The 24707-nt window shown below is 36.6% G+C and overlaps 1 protein-coding gene across 3 annotated transcripts in view; it reads right to left on the reverse strand.

The window, feature by feature from the left end:
- The window catches only part of ATAD2B (ATPase family, AAA domain containing 2B), a 75152-nt gene that overhangs the window by 34791 nt on the left and 15654 nt on the right, over window positions 1-24707 (reverse strand). For 2 of the 3 annotated variants that reach the window (XM_017813024.1, XM_017813023.1), the window contains exons 2-16: window positions 24267-24421; window positions 22743-22789; window positions 21585-21738; window positions 19423-19525; window positions 18640-18748; window positions 17391-17507; window positions 15942-16017; window positions 14091-14189; window positions 13071-13182; window positions 12190-12305; window positions 11204-11378; window positions 10332-10420; window positions 9398-9557; window positions 8422-8512; window positions 2340-2651 (exon numbers count right to left, since the gene is read on the reverse strand). In XM_017813024.1, coding sequence (XP_017668513.1) covers window positions 2340-2651; window positions 8422-8512; window positions 9398-9557; window positions 10332-10420; window positions 11204-11378; window positions 12190-12305; window positions 13071-13182; window positions 14091-14189; window positions 15942-16017; window positions 17391-17507; window positions 18640-18748; window positions 19423-19525; window positions 21585-21738; window positions 22743-22789; window positions 24267-24421 — 1915 coding nt within the window. Of the gene's footprint in view, window positions 1-2339; window positions 2652-8421; window positions 8513-9397; window positions 9558-10331; window positions 10421-11203; window positions 11379-12189; window positions 12306-13070; window positions 13183-14090; window positions 14190-15941; window positions 16018-17390; window positions 17508-18639; window positions 18749-19422; window positions 19526-20587; window positions 20706-21584; window positions 21739-22742; window positions 22790-24266; window positions 24422-24707 lie in introns of those variants that run through there. The other variant, XM_017813025.1, reaches the window with a different exon arrangement.

The following is a 24707-nucleotide window of genomic DNA, read 5'->3' on the forward strand; positions in this document are numbered from 1 at the left end:
ATTCTGCTGGCATGGGATGAGGACATCCCACAATCCTTGTGAGGGTGTGATACAGCCATTCCTCGGGAAGCAAATACAATCATTCCTCGGGAAGCAAAGATGAAAAAGGCTTGCAGACTCCAGCCAGTGGCCAAAAGCTAGTCCACAGCATGAAAACCCAGCATAGAAGCTGCTGGACGTTTAGCTACAGCTACAGACAGAGACCTTCAAACCAGCTAGACATAGGCCTCCTAACGCTGGGCTCATTACAGCCCCTAAACACACAGAATTTCCAGTATACCAGATGCAGGCCATAGGGTAAGTCCTATGCTCATGTACTGGATACAGCTTTTGCTTCCTAAAACAGATAATTATTTTAAAATAATCTTTTACTCCCAAGCATCAAGACTCTGTGACATCCTTTGCTTGAGCATCTGACTCACTGAATTACAAGAAACAGTAATTGTTAGTGCAAAGCAGAAAACTAGATGTGCAGATTGTAAGCACACCAGTAAGCATCTCCTATATACCTGGCTTTGAATCCAAGAAAATTTGAAGCCCTAATGTATAATCTACATTTACATTTATTCATTGTACCTGAAAGTGGATTTTTCTGATTTTAACAAAGATTAAACTTATTCAATATTTTCTTGGATTTAAGGAAGTAAGAAGAAAAACTAAGGTAAAAGAAAATGTTAAAAGAAACCTTAGTTCATGTATCTTCAAAACTGAATATCTAAAAATACTTATAAGTATCCACAGCAGCACATTATCTAGTAAAATTACTATTTAAATCAATTAATGTTTCCAAACTCATTTTGTTAGCAGTAATGAGTAGCAATAAACAGGAATATACAGAATGTAACCAAAGAAGATATTCTGAACTAGAACTTTACAAGAAAGAGGGAGACACCAATTCTTCAACCGTAATGACAGTCTCTAAACTGGGTGTTACCAACAGGTTAACAGTATTACAGAGAGACTTAAGCATCTTAAACAACTTTGGTTATGAGAGCCTAATACAATCGAGGGGGCCTAATAGGATCTAACTGTAGCTGTAAGCCAGCTCAATTCTCCTTACCCACCACTAGGGCTCCCAGGGCCTATCTCTGGCCAACTACAACTCTTGTTAAAACCTCCAGCTATCCCACAGTCAGCAGAAAACTGACCTGACGAATACATCATTTTTGGATGAGTTTTCTGGCTAAAATGGTTTAACAAAGAAACCTGAGGTACTAAAGTGGAAAGGATAGAGTAAAAATGCACAGCTGGGCTGCAGAAACTGCAGCAGCCAGCACAAGGATCAGCTTAAGCTGCCTGGACTATAGGATGAAAATGTGCTCTGGAACAGGAATGGAAAGTAAGTCACGGCTGTTACACATTTGCTTAATAAATGAGCTATTTGCAAGTTAATCACACACAACCTCAACTATCATTTACAGAGTTGGGGTGGTGAGGTGAGGGTGACCCCAGGTAAGAACAGTAGAAAACAGTGTCAGAATAAGTAGATATCAAACACAAGGTACCTGGTTCAACATTTAACTTCCAAGAAATGACCAAGGTTACTATTAAGAGTATGTCTCAAGAGAAGAGCTGGGTAAAAAAACCCAGAACATATTGACTCACTGCCAATCAAAACAGTCAGTTGCATTCCTTCTTATCCCCTGCTTCCTCAGTGCACTCACATTGCCCCCATTGCAGTAGGGTTCTGGCATTCACTGACCCCTTAGGGAATGATTTTACTAACTAATTTGGCAAAAAAAGCTAACTTGACAAAACAGCAAATAGTTCTCCACTTGCTAAGGCAACAGAATCAACTCAGAGGGCCAGGAGTGCACCAGACCAGAAGCAAGGGAAGCCTCAGGACTTTCTCCTTCACTAGCAGATGACCATTACGCAGGATAAGGTATCTTGGCTAAACACAGTCTCACCTGCTGAGCTGTGAGCTACCAAAAGCTTTTGCACCATCAGCAAACAAAGGACTGGGGGCCAACACTCAGGACAGGACCAATTTCAGGTCCCAATACACTGAGTAAAATGATCTATTTTTCTTATTTTCTGGCCTCTGATTATGCTCCATTATTTCTTTTATTTAAATTGTAAATTACTTGTGAGTTCTCCTTTTCTTTGGATGGCCCTCACACCTCTGGGACCTTGGTCTATAAAAGTCAGTTTATGAGATTCCACAACAACTTGGAATCAGCAAAAATAACTAGGAAACATCCAAGGATACTGTATTTATGTCCAAAAAACACTGATGCAAATACACATCAGATTTAAGGCTAGTAGGAGAAGAAAGCCAGCTGGAGTATTTCCAAACTGAAACAGCACTTGCAAGAAGAGCAAAACCACACACATACCTTCACTTTTGTCACCCTGGCTAAATTCAGCATGAGGGAACACCTTGTGTAAAACCTCAAGAAGTTTAGTGAAGGTCCGTTCCAAGAGTGGTCTGATCACAGGAGACAGTGCATGTCCTGAAGATGTCACGGCACGTTGGGAAGCAGGCACAATATTCTGCATTGCATGATAAAAATCCTGCGCACTGAGAACTACTGAGGAAACATCCAGCTGTAGCTTCTGACTGCTCATGTAAATCTGGGGGTAGCGTCGTCTCAGGGCAATCAAGGCAGCCTCAGTGCAAAGTGCTTTTATGTCAGCTCCACAGTACCCTAGTGCACACAAAAACAAAGATATCTTCCATTAAAAACAGCAATGCTGTGCTACATGTGTCTCAAACATGCCTCAGGCTAAAAAACAATCAGTAATACTTAATTGTCAAGGTCCATAAAGCATCTGTCAAAAGGTATTAGGTCATAATCTGGTGACAGTGTTGTGTACCAGGAAGTTAGACAGGTATATTAAATATACAAGAAATTAATTCCACATTGAGGTTAAAATTACCTACATTTTCACTATATCCTATGACACATAGTATATTTTCAGTCCTGGGTTATAGGTCTATCATTGCTCTTTTCTTTAACATTGTCTAAAGCATGTGTGGAATTTTAACAGGCTAGTCCCTCTCCTCTTTTTTTACTTTAATATCTCTACATGAATATGTTCTTTAATAGCAAAGTAATTTTGTTACACTGAACATCACCAACTTTAAACTTTTACAGTCTGAGAAAATGAGCAGTATAAAGAAAACTGTTCCATGAACAGAATATGGAAGAAATGAAATCTCTTGTTAAAAAAAGTATACTCTGGACTACTGGAAAAATGTTAACTTCTACTATCAAGAAAAATGTTTCAGATGTTTAAGAGTTTCATAATTTTACTAATATAACCAAAAGTAGACATTAAAATGCATTAGAATTTTAATTTACCCTTTCTTCGTAATTATCTACAGGTGGCTACCTATAATTGCTTAATCATCATTGCTGAAAAACACAGATCTGATAATTATGAAATACTGAGAGACTTAATACCTCTGTGTCTTCTGCAGTACTAATTGTTTGGGGGTTTTCCCCAGAGCTAGAAATTAGCTTTCAAATTTTCCATCTCTCTCAGCAAGACACATTAACATGCTCCTGTATTTTGAGGCACCATAGCTTTATCTTTCAAAATCTGTAAAACAATATTCCAGTGAGAAAACTCTTTTAGCGAATTAGAGTCACTATAGGAAAACGTGTTGCACTGAGGTACTGCCATATAAAAGTTAATGGGTTTGTAACAAAGTGTTTATAGAAGCTAATTAATCAATTCTTTAGTTAAAACTATTCTCAGTCAACTGGTTTTTTTACCAGATTTATTCCTCCCCACCAGGTCTTACACCTTTCTGCACCTTTTCTTCTCTATTTTCTTATTAAGCTGAAGGGGACAGGTTTAGATGGGATATTAGGAAGAAATTCTTTAGTTATAAGGCACTTGAACCTGTCACCCAGAGAAGTTCCTGAAGGTTGGATGGGGCTGGGAGTAACCTGGTCTAGTGAGAGGTGTCCCTGCCCACAGCAGGGGGTTGGAATTAGATGATCTTTAACATCCCTTCCAAACCGTTCTGTGATACTATGATTGATCTTTTGGCAGCACTAAGTCCCAAAACTGGAGCCTGCCTTGCTTCTCTCTTTTTAGTCTCTCATGTTCTTTCAGTGCTGCTGGCATATCTATTTTTACAAGATCCATACAGCAATAAGGAACAAAGCTGATTCTACACACAATGTAGAAAAACAAAAAAGGAAGCAATTAATACAGAAGACAGACACTCTTCCATGTCCATCTCTCAGATATATAAATTTGGAGGATAATAATAAAAGATAGCAAGCCTTCAGCTATAAAGATGATTTAAATTAGATGAGACTTCAAATTGCACCTCTTTCTCATATACAGAAAAAAGAAAAATCCAGATGGAAGATCACCATAAATATCAGATGACTTCTGAAATTTTTACACCAAGCTTTGTAATTTTATAAAAAGGTCAGTAGCTACAATTGTCTAAATTTGATGAGCCCATAGTGACTTATCTAAAACATATGTAGCAATACACATCCCCACGTTACCTTGAAATAAATACACATGACATTTGAAGCATGTTCAGATATCTCCACTAATTAATCAACAGACAACTAAATATTTCCAGCATTAAGGTTATGTTGTGAGGGTTTTTTTAACTAAGCCATATCATGAAATTAAAACTACGCAGGCACACTCCAACCACGTGAAACTATTAGACAGTAGCTACAGGTGCATCAGAGAAATCAAAATCAGTTTTTCCTCTAAATTTTGCTTTGTTCTTTAAGTGTCAGGTATCACAATCCTATTTAAACTGGCCCTATTCTCATTCAATGAGCACATTGGAATAAACAAAACATGACAGGGTGGGGGGAGAGCACTAAATTGAAGCTTAAATCAAAGGTATGCTGGAGATATACAGCACCCTGAATACCTGTCACCTCAAAAACTGGTTTAGTATGTTCGTGACAAAAGATTCAGCAGCTCAGGTACTATATCCTTTCCAAGTTTTCTATTAATAAATGCTGTAATATCAGTTTCTAAGTCATTTTAATCACCGCTTGTACATCTCCAAAGAATTGCAAAATTAGGAAATAATAGCCTGTAGCCTATTTTTAAAATTACATTCTCAGGTGATCAGATACACAATTAGTCTCCATTTCTACTTTTCATTTCTCAGGAGCAATTACATTTGAAGACTAATAATTGGTGTCTCTTTTTGAGGGGCTCTCTTGTGCATACTGTACATCCATTTCAGTGACAAAAAATCTGCAAAAATCCTGTACCTTGTGAAACATTAAAGAGCTTTTTATTCCTAAGAAGCAAATGTACACTGATCAAGATGAAGAAAAACATGAGTGAAGTACTGTCAAAGCAAAATTAAATGTATCATGCCATCAGTAAATATCCTGAATTTATCTTTACCCAAATTGACACTATAATATAAACCCAGGGTTCAGTGATTTGCTTCCATTTTTGAAGCATCTCACAGAAGATGTTCAATTTGCCAGGCAAAATGTACTCTCACACCTTAACTTAGAATAAAACAAGGATTCTTGTCCAGTAGCCAATTTTCTTCTACCCAGCACCACCACACTCTGTAAACATTTCTGAAGTCCAACTTTCAAAAAGCAGAACAGCAAAAAAGTGGATTCCCATGCAGATTCCCAAAGAATGCACTTTGATCACTGTCATTTTCAAGCCCTACTCTTCCACCTCTGCTGTGTGGAAATTATGTCCTCTTTAAAATTTTTTCTAATACCCACCCTAACAACCTACAACAAATTGCTACTGAAGTAGCAATGAAATGTTTAGGGAAACAATTTTGACCACTTCTTCCAATGTATGTCATTCAACTTCCTACAACTCCTAAAATAGACTGCAGAGAAAGAGAGTTAAGCAAACAACTCAGCATGACAGAGATGAAAAATAACTATTGCATTTTTTTAAAAGAATTGTGAAAAACATGAACACTAATACCAAAATTTCCCCCTCCATCATTACATCAGGATGGGAAAGAAAAATCTAACAAGATATCATTTTGCCACAAAATGCTCCTGCAATAATAAGCAGAGAATGGAGTATTTTGAGTGTGATAGTTTGCTTCTTTACAATTTTACTTAACTTTATTTAAATAAGCCTTACTACATTGTAAAAAGATTCATCTGCAGGATGACAGATGGAGGAATTCACACTTTTTTGGTTGCTAATGTTTTGTTTCCTACAAGACTGAGTTCATAGGTAACAGTCTCTCTACCTACAGAAAGTCACCATTCAGAAGAAGAGAATAAGCACAAGAGATAAGAAAGGATTTACAAAGCTCAAGGTATCTGGGACCCATCTCCAGTGAGGAGAAAAAACATAGTAATTACTTGTGTTTATTGAAGGTACTAATAAGACACGAGTGTGTGGTCTTCTGAGCAATGCTGTGCTCTCCCCAAACTGTTTCATTTCCTCTCACACACATCGCATTCAACAAAGTGAAGTCTTTAATTCTCACATACATAGAAATCTTCTAAAAAGGTATGTAAATCTGTAACACCTAGGACAAAATCAACCCTCAGGAAATAACCTATTTTTTGTGAGTCCTGAGGCTTTTCCCTTTCGATTTCGTTCTAATTACACCCCTGGATCTTAAAAAGTTCGGAATCACACATACACCTGTTTCCCCAAAGTCCTTCCCTTCGAGAGTATTTCAACAGTTTTCTTCCTTAGGATCCAAAAGCTTAAGAGTTAAGTGTCATCAAGTCTGCTGAAGTGGAGAGAGGAACCAACCATGCTGTGTGAAAAGCCTGGCCAGTCTGGGCAGCTTTTACTTGGGGAAACTGAGGGGGTGTTGTTTTTTTGGGAAGAAAGTTGTTTTTGAAGAAAAGCTGCACACGAGAGGAAACAGTAGACTGGTGTATATATACTGTATGTGTGCCAATGAGTCTGAATTGTAATGGCCACAAAGAATCTGGAAAGTCTGTTTAAATCCTCAGTTGCTGCAGATTTCACTTATAGAAATGATGAGGCAATCTCAAGGTGAAGAAGATAAACCAGTCTTACTTGCTGTTTTGAAAAGTCCTTGTAATAGTCAAAAGCTTTTAAACTTGGATGTATGGAAACACTTAAATTCCAAGATACAGAATGGAGACAATCAAGTATACAGTAGTTGTAGAGTAAGGAAAGCCAAGGAAAACAGAAGAGGGTATTTCTTTTTGTTAGTTAACTTTTCCACAAAACCCACAGGCTTTATGGAGCACAAAGAATGTCTTCCCATCAAACCTACAAATGGCTTTCCCTGTTGTGTGAAATTTTAAAATACGTAATTGTGTTCTCAATGAAAAAATAAGGAGAATTTTCAAAGAAACATCTGGGTTTTTTCCCACCTATTCCCCTCTCTCCCACTATGCAGCACCACTGTCTTTGCAAAAATCAAGCAGACTTTACACGAAATGGGTTTGGCACGTGCTGTCTTATGCCCGGCAAAGCTTAAACTGCAGTTTGCTGGATATTTATGTTTTCTCCTCACCAGAAGATGTTGAGGTCTTTGTGCATCAAAAGCGGAGGGATGCTGCTTCGGTGACAGATGTCCCTGTGGATGAAGAGGATAATTCGGATGTACTGTAGCTGACTGAATGGACTGATGTTCAATTTAAAGTTCTTAGATTCTCTGAGGTGCTGGATTCCAAAGCACAGATATTTGAGACTGTCCTTTTTCTGAGAACTTCAGGGCTTGTCAAGGTAGACAGAGGATGTATCTTTGCATGACAAATTGCTGAGAAAAGATTGTGGGTGTGTGTGCTTAAGGGTCATTTCCTCTGTTAAATTCACTATAAAAATATTTGAGCTTATTTCTGATTAGATTTAAACAGCAGGCTTATCTTGAACAACCAACCTCCATTCAGTACAGCAGGTCTTTGGGAGCTCCAAAGGTGTATTTAATGTATTCATGGTGTGGTGCCCTTTTTTGCCCCCCCACCTATGTCTACACTTTGAAGTTGTTCTGTGCTAGCAATCTGAAAAAAAATTCATCTTTAGAAAGGCTGGTTAGTTTGTTGGATTTACATCAGAGGGGAGCATGCCAGTAAGTAAAAAACAAACAAAAAAACAAAAGCCAAAAACACACACAAGTACTGATTTTTTTTCCTCAACAAGTAGACAGAAAACCCCCAAGTGTCTCTATCGCTTTTGTAATGTACTAATCTAATGGGAAGTCTACCTAAAGATTCCAATTCCGACCTCATTTTACTTCTCTTTGAGGGGATGCATAAAGACAGTGATGTTACAGAAAGGAAACATGGTTGTATTTCCAAACGACTACTAGCTACTCATATTGTGTTTTAGTAAGACAGAAACATGTTTTGTTATCACAAAAAGTGTTGTTCAAAGTACAGAAGTTTAGAAAGGTAAAGATAAGAAAATACCTTGATACATTTAACATACCTTCAAAGTTTTACACAGAAGAGAAAGCTTCTACAGTAAAAGTACTAACATCATAACACTCACCAACACATTTTTCAGCCAGTTCTCCTAAGAAAGGATCTGACAATTTGGGGTTCCAATCCCTGGTATGAATTTGTAAAATGTGCTTTCGTGCCTGATTTAAAAAAAAAAAAAAAGAGATCAAAATTAGCAAACCAAATCCATAATATTTTAGACAAAAATAATATTTATTCTTGTGAATCTGAAGTTATTTTACTGGTTTTTGACATATCACTGAGAGACAGTTCTATATAAAATAGAACTTAGTACTCAAAATTTTATATATAAGCAGTAATTTTTTCAGTATATGTTGTACATTTTAATTGCTGTTTTATCAACATTATTATATGTGAATTCATCAAAACTCATGTTCTATTAGGAATCACCACAGGTTTATAATTTAATTTTTAATTACTGTACCTATGATTAACAGCTTCCACTGTCAAATGCCTCATCAATGAATGTGTTGCTGAGTAGCACAGCACATACACACGAATCCCAAAACAATGTCAGCTAAAAATTCTATAGGATCCAAATACATCTATCAATATACAAAGTAAATTTAATTTTAAGCATAATTCATGAAATATTATGTCTGAGTTCATGAAAGCCTAGAATAAGGAACTGAAATGTTCCTGTTGCCAATACAATAATGTCTGGCTTTGCATCTACATTTTTTACATACTTAGAAGTCTACAAGATTTAAAAAGTTATTTTCTCTTATCATAACTTCCAAAACTCCAAGTAGTTAGAGTTCATTATACAAATCCATTGTTTTTAGATAAGCAATTAAGTTTATTGTGAATAATTTACCTATCCTGAAGATCTGAAGTTCAGTACAACTTCATGTATATAATCTGTTTGTACCACAAATGTCTTGCTAATTAAACATTCTTACAAGCAAGAATGTGTACTTTTATTTTATAAGCTTGGCTGTCAGGCATTCCAATGTTTAACATCCTAAAGATGTTTATTAACCAATCTCATTTCTAGGTTTTACCTTTTTATCAGGCAAGTTGAAAAGAAATTCCCTGTCAAAGCGACCAGGTCTCCTGAGTGCAGGATCTATAGAATCCAGTCTGTTTGTAGCACCAATTACAACTATTTCACCTCTATTATCCAGTCCATCCATGAGGGCAAGAAGAGTAGACACTATAGAGCTAAAAGAGATGTTTCAGAGAAAGAATATATAGAGAACACTGCACGAACTTTTGGATTTTCAAATGCAACATTAATAATTTCAAAGGAAAAAAAGCCACGTTTAAAGAAAACAGGTGCATAACAGTTTCAAGTCTCATATGTTCCATTAACCTCCTAGCCTGCTGGCCCCGAATTTCTTTCCTATTTCTCTCAGTTGAGTGGAAGGAGATACACACACAAATGCCACGACCTGTAGAATGACAGATACAAGTGTGTTGCCATACAGAGCAGAGCAAAACCGAGACTGAAAGCAGCCAGGAAAATTTTCAGCCAACTGTTGTAAAAAATGTTTTAAAAAATGACATGATAGCAACACAAGATAAGTTTGCACATCATACTATCTAGAATCAAAATCACAGGGGAGTTCAGTTCATTCACAAAACATTAAAATTCATAATCTTAAAAAAACATTTTTTCAACTTGTTATTCTACTGGGCTGGTAACAGACAATCTGTTTAGAGCACAAAAACAAAAGAAAAGCTGTGGAAATCTTGCAGTTAATAACATGGATGAAGGATAGTTGCCACTACAATTCAATTCCCAGCAAATTACAGTCTGCCTGGAGGACCGAAAAGACGACTTTCAACACCAAAGAAACAATCTGTCCTTTCTAGGGTAAGTGGGCTCCAGAAAAAGTAAAAACCTTTCCTGAGAACTGAATAAAGTTACATTTAAGGGTTTACCAAGATAACACAGCATATACCAAGATAATGGCAGCATATGAGAAATATTACCTGTGAATCTGATCTTGTCTGCTAGAACGAACTGGAGCCAAGCCATCTATTTCATCAAAAAAGATTATAGAGGGTCTCATCAAGTATGCCTGGTATGCAATAAATAAAAAAAAAAACCTGAATTAACTGTTAATTCATAATTTATCCATCAACACTGAAAACTGTTCTTACTACAAAGCATTAACATGGTAAACTGACACATTAACATGGTAAACTGACACATACATTGAGACGTATTTGTTAAAACGTGTACAGTCTGAAAAGAAAACTGAATTTTCAACTATAGCACTGTTTGAAAGCAAAACAGGCTGCAGTCTGCTGTGAGTAAGCAAGATGGCACCAGTGTACCAGTTTTACTGTGTGCTGGACAGGTTAAAGACAAACTGAGACACACTCAGTTACAGAAAACATGATCTTATCTGCTCATAACCTGTTTTGTTCAGACATATCTATCTGAAAACTACTTGTCTTTGAGCTACTGCATTTCACTTGTTTATGTGACTCTCTTCTGTCCCATCTCTTCAGAGCCAAAAACTGACACAATTGTGCATCCTCCTCTGCAGCATTTATCTTGAACATGCCAGTCAACCTCAAACTCACTGATTCAATTTTTTTTTTCTAATTTTTACCCAAACTACTTTGCTTTATTAATGGACAAGTCAAGAGACTTCTTCCTCTCAGTTTTCAGAGGAAGAAAAAGTGTTGTCAATATTCCCCTATTCTTTTCATCTACATATGTCATTTGGACAAATCTTGCTTAATTTATGAGAACTTACAAATATTTAGTTTCAATTGCAAATAACTTTGGCTGCCTAAACCACAAAAAACAACATACAGAGAAATTATATGAAAAATACGTATTTTCTTCTAACCTGATCAAAAAGGAGTCGAAGCTGACGTTCGGATTCACCAACCCACTTACTGAGACAGTCTGCTCCTTTCCTCATAAAGAAAGCCACCTTTTTGTCTCCTTGACTGCACTCATTAGCTAGAGCTCTAGCTACCAAGGTTTTACCTGTTCCAGGAGGACCATAGAATAAACAGCCCCTGAAGATAAATGGATCAACACAGTCACAAACTTATTTTATGTCTCCTGAAAAACTCCAAGTCAAATTTTATAATGAAGACAGGGAGCCTGGAGAAGAAAGACTTAAGATCTCATATTATTATTTAGTGTATTAACATGACTTCATAAAATCTAAGTTTGTTTTATTCTTTCAAATCAGTAAAACTTTGATTTGTAAAGATCATTAATTAATGGCATACTAAGTTTCCAAAGGATACTTTTACATTAGTTGAACACGTCCTCAAATATTAGAACTTAGGTTAATACCTGAGTCAGTGTTTGTTACTTCTTTGGAAAGAAGGAATTCCTTTAAATTACAAAAATACCCCAAAATTTTCAATTTACTTAGATTCCATGTACCCATTTAAATAACATACCAAGATACCTGATTAATAAATACTAAAATCATAATATAACATTATTGAGATTACACCTATAAAAGAAACATCAGCATTTCACTTGATTTAGTAAAATATTTGATAACATAATGGGGGGAAAAAAAGGCAAGGTACTACTAAATAGAACACGAAACAGAATCTTTCTTTAACCAAATCACCAAGTTTACCTTCATATCACAAGAAAAATAAACTAAATATTTTTTTAAAATAAAGAATTGTTTAACTCTTCATCCTGCTTATTACATTCTGATAGACAACTGGGGTAGCAAACACATAGGTCTATTTGAACTGTAAAACACTTCAGGGAGAGAATCAATCTCCTATGTGTTTTCAAGTGAAGCATTCTTCAGAGCTTAATAAAATAAAACAAAGCAATACGAATAAATGCACCTACCTCGGTGGCTGAATTTTGAATTTTTCAAATATTTCTGGATAGAGAAGAGGAAACACTACCATTTCCTTAAGTGCAAGGATATGATGGCTCAATCCCCCTATACTGTCAAAACATACCTTAGGAAAAAGAAAACAGAGCATATAAAGCTTATATTGTAACAGTTTTCCACAGAAATATCTTTACTTATAAAATATTTGAAAACAAATTACAAAAACCACTGCACTGACCAACAGGAATTCCCTGAATTTTGAAAGTGTAAAGAAACAGTTGAGAAAGTCAATTCTTGGTTGCCCACATGAAGTTTATCTGGTTTGCAAGCTAACTGTGCCAGGGATGCCTGAACATCTACAGAGATCCAGCCTAAGTCCCAGATCATCTTTAAGCTCAGGCTTAACATTCACAGCATAACGTGAATACAATCAAAGCACCTCTAGACAGAGGTTCAGCTCCAGTAGTAATTCAGCAGCTTCTGCACAGCACACACCATAAGCTGATGTGCATCGTTGGTTCTGAACACACAGGACCCACATGGTACCAGAGTTAACCAGTCCAGAGAGTCAGGATCTCTGTTTCCTGCACTGCTCAGCATATCCCAGTTTCCACTAGTACAAGTAATCACAAACTGACTGTAAGCAAAGAAATACAGTTGGGCAATTGATGTTTTGGGCTATTTATGACATGCATGCAGCCTGCTGACTACCCACAGGCCAAAAGCAAGTGTCTTGCAGTCTAAAGAAATAAACAGACAAAAGCTTTGGAAAAAATAAAAAAGAGATCAGCGAGCTTCTTATGAATTTACTTCAACTCTAATAAGAGGCTGTGGAGAATTCTACTTGCACATAATTGGGGGAAGGGAAATAAAAAGTTCTAACAGAACTTACCGATTTATCAACAATCATAGGGTCAACATCAGCCAAACTGGCCCCAACTTTCACACGTTCTCGAAGGATTCCACTAGCTAAGTCTTCTGCTCTGAAGTTCAAAGGCAGGCACCTGTTCAACAACAAACAAAACATCAAATAAATACTTTTCTGTTTTGTTCATTTGCTTGAAGGGAAGAACCAAGAGATTAAATGCCTTCTACTACATAAAGAGAAAACCTTTCTGGATCGATAAGGCAAACAAAACTGACCTTTTTTACTGTGGTAATTATTACTGTGTATGTGGAAGTTCCTTACATAAAGTTAGTTTTTTATGCTTCCATACAGGTACTTCAATCTGGACAACTAGGCTGTACAGACTATTTTGATTAAACACAGAAGAAACATTTCCTTGCTTTAAGGATGTAGTACCTATGTAGGTACTACATAGGTAGTATCAGGTCAACTACACAGATAAAGGTACCAGTAAAGACACAAGTTACACTCAGAACTGTACTTCTGGTAGTTGTATAATCGCTTGAATTCCTCATGATGGAAAAGGGAACAGTGTGGCAGAGAGGAAGAGTTGGAAAAAAAAGAACAGGAAACTTTTTTTCCTGATGAATTTTCCAACTAATGCATCTATGGCAGTAAGTAAATTTACTTATAGATCTTCCACTTTTAGATAACTGCTAAATAAATTTCAGGTCAACAGAATATGTGTTGGGTGTGTAGAATGCATGAATTGTTACACAAGAGGAAAAGGGAAGCGCTAGTACTGGGAGTGTAACTGAATTAACTGGGACCAAGTAACACCAAGAATAGAAATTTATTTTAACCAACAGAAGCAATCTTATAACCCAACTGAATCAAACAGCTATTCTTATCTTTCCATCTTTTTATCAGTATTATTAGTTATCTACTCATAAGACTTCAAGATTTATATTAATGTGACCAGCAGTTTTCCTAAACCATGTCTGCAGAATCAAATGATGCATAATAGAAATCAAACCCTTCTAAAGACCAAGGATGTTTTGATACCTATTTCTTGCTCTGGCTATGCTTTTAGATTTTCTTCTTTCAAAGCGTTCTTCATCTGAAGAGGTTGTATCACTGCTGTGAATGGCATGCTTCTTTCTCCTGTTGAAGTGGCAAAACAAACAGAAAACTCAGTCCTTTTTGCAGTAGAATGGCATTTTTTGGTTTTTTTACAGTACTGTTCAGGTTTGAGATGCACACAAATTCTACCTTCGTTAAGTATCTGAGAGGGGAACAACAACTCTTACCACAGGGATTATCTGATTTCAAGATGAACATCACTAAAACAGTAGAACCCCATAAGACATGTAGTCCAGTCCATGTTGCCTCAGCAATGTGATTTGAGTATTCAATCAATAAGCTGCAACTGTACTTAGGAAAACCTCCAACCACTTCAGTCACCTCTAACGCAAGAGAGATATCAAGATCTCCTTACTCAGTTTGATGGTTTCATTTAAATATTCTCTGAAAAAAATCCATACTTCCCAAAGAATATAGTCTCTTTTTATGAGGTTATTCATTCTGAACAGCAGAAGTTTCATAAAATACCAGTACTGTAGTTTAACTTCTCATCTGAATCCAAGTAAAATTACTATTCAAAGTCTGAATGAACCATTTCTTATTTTAGTATGACCGTATCTCAGAAAACTGAGTATTTCAGAAATATCAGAGAACGTACATTAAATCTTCCATACTAAAAGGTGTTGAGTTTGATATCGGTTTGAAAAATTCAGCACTTTTTTTCATGAAAAAGCTGCCTACTAGTAAAAACTCTTGGATTTTAGGTGAATATAGTGAGCTGCATCATTTGTATGAGTACAATAATGCACTGAACTAGCTGGTTTTTGCCAATGGATAACATGGTCAATCAGTTTTACTGCTCAGTGACCAAAAACGAGATAAATGTCAAGGTATCACAAGGAGAATATCACGCAATTGGCAAGACATTTTATGATAGTGTCCTGACAAGAAAGGATAAAATGAGAGTGGAGCAATGAGCAGACTAAAACTGCAGTGATAATATTTTTCAGTCTGCATATCTTAATAGTAAGTACAAGTCGTGAGATTATCTAACACAACGTCATCTGCACTTCAAGGGGAGGAAGAAAAAAGACGAACTCTTATTTGTATTACAAAGAAACTTTAGAATCATAAGATTCATCTATTCATTTACTTTTCATATTTTCACTACACCATTAAATTGAGCAATAAGACAAGTGTTTCAGCTATGACTAGCATTCGTTTACTTGGATTCTGTTCATGGACAGATTTGTCTTTTTGAAGCTTTGACTAAGTTTATTTTTTAAAAAAATGTATTAAGCTGTAATCTCATCTGTTTTGTTACATAAAGCCTGCTGACAGTTTCCAAGACAACTTGGTATATTCCAGACTTCTTTGACACAAAACATAAGAGTCAAAAATTATGCTTGCTAAATATTTTATTAAATTGTTGATAGTCCTTGGATGAAACTTGAACTGAAAGAAAACAAAAAACATTAACCTGATTTGCCTAGTTTTGCAGAACAGAAAAGGGATTATTTGTTAAACTGATGCTCTGGATTAAAACACAAAATGTATGGCCTCACAGAAGCAGTGTGCAATGTACAATTCTTCCCAGTACTTGCAGCACACCTGTTTCCATTCTGTTCAGCCCAAAGCTTCTACTGGGATTGCAAAGTGCCAAGACTCTCCTATTTGTGTGCTGATCAGGGTCTAAACCTGGGATACAATTCAACAGCCACACACATGCGTGAATGAACTGTACAGCTCACTCAAGAATGGTCTGAAAATCAAAAACTACCAGAATGTCCTGAAGGAAAGCAAATAACTACATACTAAAAGACTGACATTTACCTGATATGGCTTCTTCTTGCAGGAGATCTGTGAATGTCAAACAGTGTATTTTCTCTCTTTTTTTGATGAGCTGGCACTAAGAAAGAGAAGTTACAGGTTTGTAACATCAATTACAAAAGAATAACAAACTAATCTAAATGCAGCAGAAAAGTGCTAGATAATCACTTCATCAATTAGGTTACCACTGGTTTCTCTAAAAACTCAAATTAAGAAAAGAACTAGGGGGTGGTGGGAAATCAAACCTCTTACATTTTGTTTTACTATCACCATACTTGGCTTAATACAGGCACAGCAATCCCACCCTCGTACTCCTCACACCATCACAGCTGTGCCTATCACAGCACAGAATGTAACTCAACCAGGGCACTGCATTTTTAGTTTATTTTCAGGACATGAAGCTCCATACAGAAACGTTTTCACAGCTGATAACATGGGATGTCTTCAAATTTCTCTCGAAAAACAAACCGCAGCATTTCTCTATCAAAGTTTTAATTTCCAAGTTGCCTTAAGATAAAGCACATTGATACACCACCAAATATATCCACATTATTTTAAAGAGAAGTATTAAAAGGTTAAAAATTAAGAGACACTACACTGTACCCTGTATGGACCCTGATGGTATGTCCTCTGAGGAACAGCTAAGGACACAAGGTTTGTCTAGCTGGGAGAAAAGGAGGCTGAGGGACAACTTCATTGCTCTTTACAGCTTCCTGACAAGGGGAAATGGAGGTGCTGAACTCTTCTCCCTGGGATCCAGTGACAGGATGTGTGGAAATGGTTCAAAGCTGCATCAGGGCAAACTCAAATTTGACATGAAGCATTTCCTTACTGAGAGGGTGCCCCAACACTGAACACAGTTCCTAAAGAGGTGGTCAATACTCCAATGCCTGTCAGCATTTAAGAGGCATTTGGACAACACCCTGAATAACATTGTACCTTTCGGTCTGCCCTGAAGTTGTCAGGCAGTCAGACCAGATGATCATTGTAGGTTACTTCCAAGTGAAATATTTTAAATTTCTCATCCAGGCAAAATGTGGTAACCGCTGCTATGCCATTTATCTACAGTTATAATTTAGGTTTACCACTCGAGAGGAAAAGCAGGTGTAACAGCAACTATTTTTTCTAAGTAATTACCTGATTTATTAGACTGCTTCATGTCAAATGTTTCCTGACTTAAACCTCACTCACCCTCAGCCCTGAGCCCAGCATATGGCAGTACTTGCATAGTTCAGTGAGGCAGCAATGCCACCCCCACTGACAAACTGACAGACCGTGTCTCAGCAGTCCTGTTTGCGTGGTGAACAACAGCGGCAAGGCAGAAGTCACAAGGTGCTGCGTGGGAACTCTGTCAGGGATGAAGAGTAGCCATCCAACCTTTCCCTCCCCACACCCATGCTATTCTTGGAGGTCAGCAGACCAAAAGGACACAAGCACTGTCTGGTTCCTCACCTATTGGAGGGGCCTGGTATCTTTCAACAGTTTTTCTCTGTCTGAGATTATATGGCCGATCATTTTCTTCCCCCTCGGCTTCTTCTACTTCTATATCTCCATCTTCTTCCTGAGACTCTGTTCAGGGGTAAAAATATTTTGAGAACACTTGATGTCAGAGTTACTTTCATCCTAAAAATTAACATTTTAATGGTCACTGAGAATTACTGCCCACTTATTAAATAACACTAACTGGAAAATCACTGGAAATTTGAAGACCAAGCTAAATCTACAGTCATTGTTAAATTTCCTTCTAGTTTTCTACAGACGGTTCTGGAAAAGCAACAGAGAGAAAAATAAATGCTTTCAAAACAGTTTTAGTTGTAAAGTACTTCAAATATCACTTTTATCCATGTATTTTTCCTTCAATAATTACCCTTCAATTAAGAATAATGCCTGTCTTCTCTTTTCCCATAGGGGCGTCAGAAAATCAAGTATTTGACACAGCACGAAAATAAGTACAACTTTATGATTCACATTTTTACACAAAGCAAAGAAACATAGTGTATAAAGGCATAACCTAGGCCCATCTATTAACAGTATCAGAATCTCCATCCATGGATCTCAGAACTAAGACTGAATTCTTATTCATTGGGACAAATCATATAATGTACAGCAGTTTTAGTTAAAAACTGAGATATGCTATGCTGAACCCCATATGGATGCCTGAAGTTTGAGTCTGATTTCTTAAGGAAGCCAAGCATGATGCTGATCATGCCATCACAGTTAGCCACAATCCCTTCTTTCTCATTAATTTTTGAACCCACTGGCCAGTTTCATTCAAATTTTTAAAAGAAGGTAGAATTTCAAACACAGTTGTGTGTCTACAAGCCTTTTGAAAATCAGTCGATGGACAGAAAACAGGGACTTTAATTAATACCCTCCCCAAAGAAAAAATACAGGACTGACTATTGCACATTCTTTCTGGTAACTACCACCCAGCACACGAGAAAAATCAAGTCAGTTAGAACACACATAGCTGTACATTACATTCATCACATCCTGGCTTCCACCAGAGGATTGTCACAGGGAATATAAAGAAAGCTTCAATTACTTAGTGTTAGGAAAAACAGGTGTAAGGAAATGTAGAACAAACATTTAGAAACCAGGCTCTGCTCTCTATAGTGCAATATATTGCTACCTTATGCTACAGCAAACTTTGTTTTACAAGGATTTCAGACAAGCCCTTACAATTCTTTACAACCCATACCTTCTTCTTCCCCTTCTGTGGATACCTCATGGTGGTTCTGAATCCCATAGCTATTTCTCCTCAGTGATTTCCTCCTCCTTTTCACTCGAGAATACATATCCATGTTTTCCTGGAATAAAATGCACATGCACTCCCATCAGTACTGTCCCATGTCACTCACAGTGTTAAGCCCTCAGTTCAGTAATATCCTGAGATTAGCTCATCTGGTTAGAGCGTGATGTTAATAATGCCAAAGTTGCAGGTTTGATCCCTGTATGGGCCATTCGCTTAAGAGTTGGACTTGATGATCCTTTGGATCCCTTCCAACTCAGAACACTCTGTAATGCTCCACACAATCTGTAGTCCTCAAATGTTTTTCCAGCAGAGTTCTCCCACGGGTAGACTACAAAAGTAGTCTCCTTTAAGAGGTGCTAAAGTAAGTCTCTCAGATAGTACTTAGTCCATCTAACACAGCTAACATCAGCATCAAGCTGGTTTAGGGAACAAAGCAGATGACAGTCACTGGTCCTGTTTCTAGGCTATCAGAGTGTGCTTCAAAGCAAAGGAGAAACATCACAGCACATTGTGAGAGCATGACAGTCAATTTACAATAAAGAAAGCATATTTTAGTATATATCCATGAATTTAGTTCTGAATTTCAGTTTATCAAGTTTTTTAATGTTGTCCACTGAGGAAAATCAGAAACCTTTAGACAGAGCTAGGTAAATGTGTGGTCTTTGCAAAAACAAACATGCTCCCCCTTGATATTTCTTTTATCCAAGAGCTGGGACACTTTGCACTTACGAATTCTGTGTCTGTCCACATCCGTAGCCGTTCTACTTCCCCCGATCGCCTGTTTCTCCTGATGTTAATATTGTCCATTTCCTGTAGGACAGCTTCAGCAGTACTAAAATACATGTATCAATTAATACACAAAGATAAAAAAATCAGTCTTAAAATAGTAGCATGCAGAACTTTTGACATAGCATCTAACATTTTAAGATGTCTATCAATTAACTACAAAACCAACCATAATAAAACTGAAAGATGAACCTACAGAATATAAACTAAGATGTATGCAAAAGAAGAACTGCTGATGCTATTAAAATCTGGGATTCAAATTAGGCTGTAACATTTTAAAAAACATTTTAAAAAATTTTTACTTTGTAACTCCTTAGATGTTAAGACTGGGTGTCAGATAAGATTAAATTTGCAAAATAAGAAAGTAAAGCTTTTTACCTACATAATTATAATACTGGGAATGCAATTAATGCCTCCACCCCATAAGCTTTACACTTTCTTACTCTGGCCTCAAAAAGACACTAAAACAAAGAATTTTTTTTTGTGTTAAATCAGTCACACCCAGAATTTCATTGTTCAGTATTTGACCTCACTACCATTTCTCATCTATTTAATTAGTCTACATTTTTATTATCTGGAGTATTTGTAAACAGCTGTCAAAACAATGGTGGTATATAAATAACAACCTTGGCCAAGATGCTTCATTGCTAAGGAAGAGAACAACAGAGTATTAGCCAGGCCAAGTCAATTATTTGGCCACCTGTCCTGAACACCATGTTACTGCTCTCCATGGTGATTATAGTAGATTTCCACTGGAATTATATTGTAATTGTATAATAACTGTAAGAAGGCAGAAACTTTCCCTTCCTTTTTTTTCCAGCAGTTTAGAGGTAAATCTAAAGGGTGAAAACCTGCCTTGAGAGAAGATAGTGGAAGTTCTGGTGAAAGAAGTCAGTAAAATCAAGATTTTGTTTTGAGAGCTCATCTCAATTTTAAACAATTCTTCTAAAATATCTGATGTATGACAGAACCACTTCAAGTAAAATCATGCTGCAGTTTGCTATCAAAGAAAATACAGTTGGAAGGGACCTGGAAAACTCTACATGCTCTGCCAAGCAAGAGCAAACTACAGAATGCCTACATCATTCCTGACAGATATTTGTCTGACCTGTTCTTAAAAACCTCCAATGATTATGGGACGCATTGTTATCAGTGTAAGCTCATATACAGACTTCAGTACCATGATCTTATCAAATTACAATCTTCATGGTAGACTTTCTCCTACTGTTGAGGAGGAGAGGGAGATTCAACTGCAACTAGAAAAATAAATGTAACTTAACATAAATTTGTAAGCTGATGCTAAGTAGTTACTGAGTAAGTTGTAAAAGAAAATTAATAAAAGACTCAACAGAATACATTTAACAATAAAGATCATACTTGGCAATTGAATGTTTATGTTTAAATCATTTTCCAATACTAGAGAAAGCAGTCTCCCACAGATGTGACTGTTAAAACCTGTTTTACAGGTGGGAAGATTGGGACATATTAAGTGACCTGCCCAGGGCCACACAGAAATAATATTTCAAGAAAAGCATTTCTGGCTCCCATTCCTATGCTCAGACCAGACCGTGCCTCCCTGTCTGACCTACTTTGTCTGCACAGTAAATGTCAAAAAGTGACACCCACCCTATGTGAATTACTAACAAATGGTAAAAAAACAAGAACGAAAAGAAAGCTACAAACTTTTGATATTTTATGATCAAAATCATACACGTAAAAATCTAGAAAGCTTCCAAGCACTGCTGCTAATCAGCAATTTACATCACATTTAGGGTATCACTACATAAACAGGTTACCAAGAAACAAACTAGGGTGTGGATTTACAGCATGTCAGGCACTCTGCAGTAACTGCCAACATACAGTTTTAACCAGGTGTAAACACAGAGCAGCTTCCTCCTCAATGAAAGCCTGGGAAGGTGCTCTGTATTTAGAGCATGGATACCATGGGCAGTCACAGCACAGACCCAGCTGTAACTCAAACCACAATCTAGCTTGTCTCAGTGCATCCCCACAGTAAAACAGACACGGCACTGCAACACAGGGGTTTCTAATTTTAAGACATCATTAAGGTGCTTTGTGAATACAACTGAAGTATCCCCACATACCTGTTTACTAGCTGATCAAACAATAAACTCTGATTCAAAGTTTCGAATCTGTTTTTCCTGGACCGACAACTTTTTCTGACTTCTATATCTCCGTTTATGCAAGCATGGTCCCCATCTCCCTTTTTTTCCCCTCGAAGGGGGTGGCTTTTGAGAGCTAAGAGAAATTTGTATTACTACTTAAAAATGCAGGAAACAACATTTTCACAAACAAGAATTAATAAGAGAATACTCAGCAAGGACAATAAATCAGAAGTTATGGAGCACAGTACGATCTAAAGAACTGTATTCTTTTTAATTCCTAACAAAGTTACTTTAAAAGCTATTTCTTCAGCTTGTTTCCTTATATGATAATCTTACTTTATGATAAAAATTTGGCATTCAAATAACCATTCAATATTTTTAGGTTAACATCAGTACTAAAATGCACACTTGGCCCACAGGTTCAATTCGTAGTCATTCAAATAGAGTATCAAAAGGTGAGATACCACATATGGATTTCCCAGCTACTCTATACAGCGCCAAACAAAGAGATCCCACTCCTGATTGTTCCTCAGGCACCACAATAAATACTGAAATACCAAATATGCTTAATGAATTAACATGTACACAGAGTCAACACAGAACTAAACGGGACAGAATCGATGAAAAAGGGACACAAAAGACAAAGTGGTTTTAGCTGAGAAAAGCAATGAAATGGCAAGTTTGTAAGCTACAAGCATATAGAAAGACTGTTCAAGGTAGCAGGAGCTGCAGACAAGGCAGGTCTCTCTAAAGCAATAGTAGAGTTAAGTAATCTTAAGAACTACAAAAGGCCAAATTTCAGACAAGTAAAGAGAGTAAGTAAATTAAAGACACCAGCTGGGCAAGGAAGGCCAAAATTAGTTCCTAACAGTAATTTGGGAATTAACGAAAACATCAAGATCATGGCCAAGAGGTCTGAATTGAGAAGAGAAATGGATTTTCATCTAGAAATGTTCCCCATATCCACAGAGAGCATCCAAGATGCTGACAGAAGAAAACTGAGCCAAAACAGTAACTTTTCTGGTCAAAATGGTCAGAGCAATCAGCAAAGTTATCAAAAACATATGCCACTGAAGATCACTAACATAAAATTGCTAAATGTAAAAGTAGATACAAAAGTAGATATAATACACTTACATAAGCTACGTCCATTTGGTAGTGTAGCACCAGGCTGAGAAGTTAACCTAGGAAACAGATCAGACACACGAGTAATGTTAACATTCCTTAGCCAAGCAAAAGGCACACGCTGAAAATATAACTTTAAACACAAAATCCTATATGATACACTATGATTTCAAAACCTTTGCGACATGCAGCCTCTGAAGAATCTGCTTCATGCCCAACATTGGAATGAGGACAAAACCGCCCAATACCAATTATATGAAAACCCTTGAATTATCTAAACATCTTTTTTCTTATTAATTCCTTCAGTGTTCCTACTGTTAACTTTCCCCTTACATTTCAGAACAGAACCTTGATATAGCTCACCATAGGCAATTATCATTCCAACACTTTGGATAAAACAGCAGAAGCTACAAACTTTTGGGAAAAGTCTTACTGACTCAAGATGACTCTTGAGTGTAGCACTTTGGATTTCGGCAGAAACAACAAAAAACCTCAGATGCAAGACATGTTGCAGTGGGTTTTAAATGACCAACAACATGAGTTTCAGTACCTTGGCCAAATTTCATTTGACACAATGATCTAAATTCTCCCGGCCTTATTAAACGTGGGTTTTTTTTTTGTATCTTAACATTTTTCAGAGGTACTGTACAAGTCTACACTTACAAAAAAGGAACAGAATGTTCATAAGTTTCAATATATTCCCAGTGACCATGGCATATTAATATGCTATATTTCATTTATTCTGTTTTAAAAGAGAAAAAAATAACAGAAGAAGGTCTATTTTAGGATTTACAAAGTTTTTAAATAAACTTCATCCTAGCAGACAACAGTCCAGTACCGATTTACAGTCACACTTACATACGAAGCATTACAAGAATGATTTTGATTTGTACATAAAGGTGAAATACATATCTACAAAAGAATCAGTATTAACTGAAATTTCATGGATCAGGAAAATACTGTGTACACCACCTCACAGTTACTTGTAATCACGTGAGGAACCTCATGCATACAAGAGTGCTTCGTAAAATACTACAAATCACAGTTATAAAATAAAATTAATCATTTCTCTCTCAAGTTATAAAAAGGTGGCAACACTGAGGCAATAATATATAAAATTTACTTGAGTCTCTATAATAAAACAGGGATAAAAGGCTGAAACAACAATGGAAATAAACTTGACCACTATCCATTCCCTAAAGACGACAACACTGATTTTCTAATTAAAATGTCATGTCTTCTTAAAGCCTGAACACATGAAAATACCAATTACTTCCCTAAATTCAGATGTATCAAGAATCTAGAACTCAAATAAAATTACTGTCTGGTTTTGCACAAATATGCATAGAATGAAAACAGAGATGAGAGGATTGATGTAATCCACACTCCTGGAGTCTTAAACTAAAGAAAATTGTATGAAAATAACACACTTCAGAAGTATACTCTTGAGCTGCAGCTAACTGCAGAAATAGCATAAGTGGGTTAACAACATAGGAAAAATTGGCAAGAGTTTCTTTTTCTCTTGGCACCAATTACCTGGACTGTCCAGTTGAGATGCTCCATTCCTCTCGCTGCCCAGTACTGCGTGATTTTGATTTGTCTTTGCACACAGGATCAGCATGTTTTGAGGTACGTTTGGCGGGAGGAGAGATGTGGCTATCACTCAAACTAGCATCACTACCTTCATCTTTCTGAAAACAAAAAGCATTGGACCATACTTAATTGGCTCATTTGTAATACTCTTATTACAAATATCCTTCCAGAAAAAAGAGGAAACTTCAGCTTAGTAAAACGGAAGTCTCTGTCAAACTCTTAGTGACCAGCCTATGTGAAATATTAAAAACATTTATTCTGAAAACATTACAAAAAAATATGAAAGTATTTAATTTTAAATATTAAACTTCCATAATATTTTACCTGTATGTCTGAACAAGCATTCTATTTCTCTAACTGGACTTTTTAGATCATACATGACAC

The sequence above is a fragment of the Lepidothrix coronata genome, unplaced genomic scaffold, assembly GCF_001604755.1.
Source record: "Lepidothrix coronata isolate B3197 unplaced genomic scaffold, Lepidothrix_coronata-1.0 Scaffold39, whole genome shotgun sequence".
Taxonomy (NCBI): domain Eukaryota; kingdom Metazoa; phylum Chordata; class Aves; order Passeriformes; family Pipridae; genus Lepidothrix; species Lepidothrix coronata.